Raw genomic sequence first — 5735 nt, forward strand, 5'->3', positions numbered from 1 at the left:
TATTAATTATTATGTTGTGACCATTAACTGTCAGCCAGTTTTTGCAACCAGCAAAAAGAATCAGATGAGTTTTTGACACTTCATCTTACCTTTTTTTCTACATTCATATTGCATTGCTCATTGTTACAGTATGTTTTAATCTTCAATGCAGTGTTAATATATATATATATATATATATATATATATATATATATATATATATATATATATATTATGTTTCTTCAATCGTGTTGTCCATTGTAACATAAAAAAATCTAATAAAAAAATGTTTGTTTTTTTTGTTTTCTTTTTTTATTCATTTCTGCACTGGAGAAGAGCAAGTAGATAAAATAAAAAAGCTCAGTGGTCAAAATTCAGGTTTGAAGGACACAAATCAGGTCTGAAGAGGTTAATGCTGCACTACATTGATCTCGGAAGTAGGAAGTCGTAGCTGGGAATTACGTCACCCTCGAGTTGAAGGAACACAAGTCGGAAAAACCAACATGGAGGCGTCCAAGGAAACCTTTGTTGTGCTTCCAGTTTCTCAATATAAACAACTACAGAACAAATACGAAGTCCACGTAAAAAACATCACGGAAGAAGAAAGGAGACGCAGAAGGTGGGCTGTTTTTCGGTGCATTTCAAAACGGCATTTTAATCGGTCGTTTTGTAACCAGCGCTCAAAGGGTGGGGGCTCGTTTTAATAATTCCGATTTCATTTTAGTCTGCAACATGAGATATGTAAACCGTATGTTATTAAATGTTATATTGAATTTTGTGTAGCAAAGCCCTTTAAATTAGTAACTGTACTATGACTCTTTACTTAAATACAGCTTTTCTCTGACTTAGGGTACTGATATCCTCTGTGTTGCGATCAACACAGCGACTGATCCTGAAGAATGAGGCTGATGGGGAACTCGGAGAAACCGCAGAAACAACAACATCCCCGACTTCAGAAAGCAAAATGGCTGCTCAGCGCCTCAACAGTAAGTGAAACTAGGAATATAATGTTTATTAGCGCTTCTGTTTGTCTGTGTCTCAAACTCAGTGGTGCACAGAGTAACTTACTATCCAAACTCTGTCTGTGGACATGATGATGTTTAGGCATTTTCTGTGCAGAATACTAGTGATTCGTTCGACTTCAAAACTAATCGTTTTTCGAACTGGAACTTTAGTTCTGGGTTGATGACGCAAGCACGCTCCTTACGCAGAGCCAATAAGCATGTCCAGACGGGTTAGTGAATCAAAGAACCGGTTCGAAATAAATGAATAAAAAAGAACCGACTCAGAAAGAAGCGAATGAGTCGGTTCTAACTGTCGAAGTATTATTATCTGTTTATAGGCTGATAAATTGAGGTTTTGAAATTGTGCACAGTTTATCTGTAAATTACTTTTTGAACACGAAGAGTTTTTTGTTCATGTTTATTCATATAAATGAATTAGTGAATGAACTAACCCAAAACATTACAGATGTGATGTTAAAGGGATAGTTCACCCAAAAATGAAAGTTTTGTCATTACTTTCTCAACCTCAAGTTGTTCCAAGCCTGTATGAGTTTATTTCATCGGCTGAACACAAAAAGATGAGCTAATTTCTTCTGTTGAACACAAAATATGACATTTTGAAGAATGTTGTTAACCAAACAGTTGATGGACCCCATTGACTTCCATAGTATTTTTTTTCCTACTATGGAAGTCAATGGGTGCCGTCAACTGTTTCTTCAATTTGAACATTCTTCAAAATATCCTCTTATTGTGTTCAGCCGAAGAAATAAACTCATACAGGTTTTGAACAACATGAGAGAAAAAAAATCCTATCCTTTTAACAGTGTTTGCATTTTTCTAGTATATTTGGACAACAACGTGAACATGTTCATGGATCCCGAGAGGAACACTGCATTCACCGGTCCCTTGTACCAGACGGCAGCAGATCCCACCACATACTACTTGAATGAGGACATGACAATCATGATAAACATGGTTGAAGCTGAAGACTTGCATACCATAAAAGGTTAGATAACAATAATTACAATGGTAGTAATGTCGTGCTTGCTAACCTGTTGCTTTTTTCACGTATTTTAGAAAGCCAACAGGAGAACAGTGACGCTGCATCCAACACATTACCATCACTTATTCCACTGCCAGCAAATGATGGCTTCAACAAAGAGCAAACTTTGTTTTTGATCAACCTTATGCGGCAGCACATCGAGAGAGAAGGTGAGGGTCTCCCGAAAACTCTGGAAGAGCTGAACGCACGGCTTAAATCTGCAATGCGCAGTAAAAAGCATCTGTGGAGAGATGCTGCGGATAAGTTGTCCAGCCATTTCTTGCAGTCTTTCTGCCCTGACAAGGTGGCCAGGAAGTGGAATACACTTATAGAGGCCTACAAAAAAATAAAAGATAGCAATAAACCTAGAGAGAAGGGGAGTATCCGTTTCAAGTTTTATTCGGAAATGGACGCCCTTCTGGAAAGGCAGCAAGAAGTGGTTTTTCCTGTCGTCGGGACATCAGTTGGTCTAAAGGTACGCAGACCTGAAGCATTAGGACAGTGTAGCAGTGACACTGCATTGACTACTGCATCGCCAACTTCCCCATCAACACCACCTCTAAAGCGTCAAAGAGTGGACTGTGAACTGATGCAGTTTTTGCAGGACTCGGAAGAAGCATGTCAGCGGCGTCATGAGGAGACTCTAGCACAACTAAGGTCTGCTCAGCAGGGTTTCGAGACTCTGATGACAAAATTGCTGGACAAATTGTAATCGTTTGTCATTTAAAGTTGTGCAAATGTTGTGTATGTAACTTATTTGGAGATCTTAAGAGAAACTGTAATGTGTGTTATATGTACAGTATAACTGTTTTGATGTTGCACAAGTGCCATTTGGATTATATTTTTTGTTTATGTGACAAAGAATAGTTTTGCAATGTTTTGTACAAAGTACATTTTGAAAAAGAAAAGAAAAGTCTTGTGATAGATGATTGTTTGAATTTTCCTGTAAAGTTCATACAATAAAGACCAGAAAGCATGACTGCAATTAATTCATTTTTATTTTTTACTGAAGCTTATTTGCATTTTTAAAGTGCAGAAGTCGGCAACTCATATTGTTCAAAAAGTGGAAATATAAAACACATTCAAATACTAGACAGTTTGAAATATCCTTTTACCATTCACAACATAACCTGAATAAATCCACTGTATAAATAAAAATATAAAGTGAAAATAGCACATTTTATTTGCTCTAAGTGTAAATGATATTAAGATGCTATTTATATTTAGTGCAAATAGTGGCAGATATGAATGGTATCCCTGATATTGTATGCTGATAACAGATATGGTATCCATGGCTGGGATAGGAACCAGCTGAGAGTGAGGAGTCGGGATGGCAGAGGGATGCAGAAAACTGTTGAGGTAACTATGTGAGTCAGCTGTGTGTATATATATATAATGTGCTTCAATCCACTTGAGCTGATTGGATAGATCATTTGAACGTACTCCTCCCGAGCTTTGTTTATAAAACATAATTTGTCGCTTGAATTCCGCAATCTCTCGAGAAGTCAGCCTCTTCGTCATGTAAGAGGCTGACAATTAGCTGAAAACTTATTTGAAGCAATTAAAACCTTTAATTGAAGATGGCAACATATACCTCGTCCGTTCAATATTTCAATGAATAAATAGCTGACCGAGACTCCTCCCCCATCAGCCAATCACTGTGTGCATAGTTAGTAAAAATGTTGACATCATCCATTGCAAGTAAGATAAAATGTTTTGTGAATACGGCCCCTGTTTGATTTTTGAAAGCAGCAAAGATGTATCCTTCATTGCCTTTGATATCCCACAATCCTGCGTTCTCCATAACTTCTCTTCTATTCATGACAGTTAAGCTAAAAAAGAAAGATGGCGTTTGAAAGTTGCGGTTGGTGGTCAGTTTGTGTGTAAATGTATGTTTTTGACCAATGTTTTCCACTTTTGATGACTATTTGACTATTTACTATAATAGTCACAGAAATGACTATTATAGTAATTAAATATTGGTTTAGTTATCACCAAAACTCGCTCTATTTTGCTGTAGATCATTAAACGGTTACGCTGCCTCAGAAGTCTGAAATCAGTTTTGTGATGTACCTTCATGCTTCCAAAGTCATTGCCTGAGCTAGGCAACAAGTCGCTGCCTACGTTTTTGGATGCAGCCGAAGTGTCCAACATTTCACACTTCGTTTTTTCGGTTAATTAAGTACATCAACCGGGTATTTAAAGAGGACTTTTTTCTATTAATAATTTTCAGTGTGAACACACTATTTGCTCTATTTATACTACAAAACATCACAGAATAGTGCACAAGTACGAGAATTGGGACGTTATAATAAGAGGATTCGCAAGCGTACAGAACGTTTTGAGTGGATTCTGACTCTGATTGGTCAGAAGATTAACGGACATGTCTGTGATTGGGCTTGGGTAGACCTTGATTATGTTCTCTTTTATACTGTTTTACTGCAATTTCATCATGAGATATTCAAACTGCAAAGCACAAGATTATCTGAAATGGGCTCGCGCGTGTGGTCTTATCTTCTCCAGAGTCCTGCAAGACAGATCTTCAGCGTCTGTGGACGACCTGCGGTTACTGACACATGAACCAGAAGCTGAAAAAACTCATTAAACTTTATCGTAGAAACGCACTGGTTATCTTACAAATGTTCCTCTGCCTGTTCAGAGAATGAAGGAGATAAAAGTGCTTTCACGTCGCCAAACAGAAAACACATTCACTCACATTTCAGGATCAAGCTGGACAATAAATCGCTGCTTCTTTCACCAGAAAAAGCAGAGTTATTTAATCTAGACAATATATTTCTGAATACAAACAGAAGAAGAAGAAGAAACGGTAACAAATCTTCAGATGGTTTTAAACAACTCCTGCAGTACCGGCCGATACAGAATTGATTTTTTACAGCATTATAAAACCAACAACAAAGTGGGTTCATATCTCTCTCTCTCTCTCTCTCTCTCTCTCTCACACACACACACACACACACACATCTACGTCCACTGTCTCTGTGCACCTCTGACCACTACAATAAAAGCTACATATGATTTCTTAGGTCAGTGTTTTTGATTAGAAACTGTCAGTGAATCAACCAACACTAAGTTACTTATTAAAACACCAAACAACACAAAGCACAGTGAGGAAACAGCATGGCCATCAGAATAAACAACCACACATACCTGACCGCCGGTCACCTGACAGCAAATCACATGCCACATCGACACCTGTCACATACCTTTCAATCCTCCTGCCCTTCAATATAAAGCTCTCGTAAACACAAAAAAGGCCTTGACCTGAGGAACATTTTCATGTTCCACCAAGAACGTGTTCTGGTAAATATGAAGCAGCACAACTGTTTTCAACATTGATAATAATTAGAAATGTTTCTTGAGCGTTAAATCATCATATTAGAATGATTTCTGAAGGATCATGTGACACTGAAGACTGGAGTAATGATGATGAAAATTTTCTATTTGGTAATAATATTTCAAAATATTACTGTTTTACTGTATTTTTCATCACATAAATGCTGCCTTGGTGATCAGGAAACAGACTTCTTTTTAAAACATTAAAACCCGTTCTTGAGAGTTTAATGAGAAATGTTTGATATCTCAGACTTTTGATTGCAGACTTTGGTATCTTAGCAGAAAACGACGTCAAGTCACATGTGTGATATCTGGGGTTGTTTTGCTGGAGAAACATCTCAGAAGCAAGCGCTGGA

General features: G+C 37.5%; 1 protein-coding gene across 1 annotated transcript; it reads left to right on the plus strand.

Moving 5' to 3' along the window:
• Window positions 1-439: 439 nt before the first annotated feature.
• On the plus strand, window positions 440-3018 carry LOC309481412 (uncharacterized protein). Its single transcript, XM_082146316.1, has 4 exons — window positions 440-598; window positions 829-965; window positions 1825-1989; window positions 2061-3018. The coding sequence occupies exons 1-4, from the start codon at window positions 483-485 to the stop codon at window positions 2735-2737; spliced, it is 1095 nt and encodes a 364-aa protein (XP_082002442.1). The 5' UTR covers window positions 440-482; the 3' UTR covers window positions 2738-3018.
• Window positions 3019-5735: the final 2717 nt, after the last annotated feature.

The sequence above is a fragment of the Leuciscus leuciscus genome, assembly GCF_965113295.1.
Source record: "Leuciscus leuciscus genome assembly, chromosome: 1".
NCBI lineage: Eukaryota > Metazoa > Chordata > Actinopteri > Cypriniformes > Leuciscidae > Leuciscus > Leuciscus leuciscus.

What these genes read in the sequence shown, in the direction of transcription:
- LOC309481412 (XM_082146316.1), top strand. Translation starts at nt 483, where the DNA reads ATGGAGGCGTCCAAGGAAACCTTTGTTGTGCTTCCAGTTTCTCAATAT. An exon ending in GGCTGCTCAGCGCCTCAACA is followed by an intron (nt 966 to 1,824) that starts GTAAGTGAAACT and finishes GCATTTTTCTAG; the next exon opens with TATATTTGGACAACAACGTG. An exon ending in AGACTTGCATACCATAAAAG is followed by an intron (nt 1,990 to 2,060) that starts GTTAGATAACAA and finishes CACGTATTTTAG; the next exon opens with AAAGCCAACAGGAGAACAGT.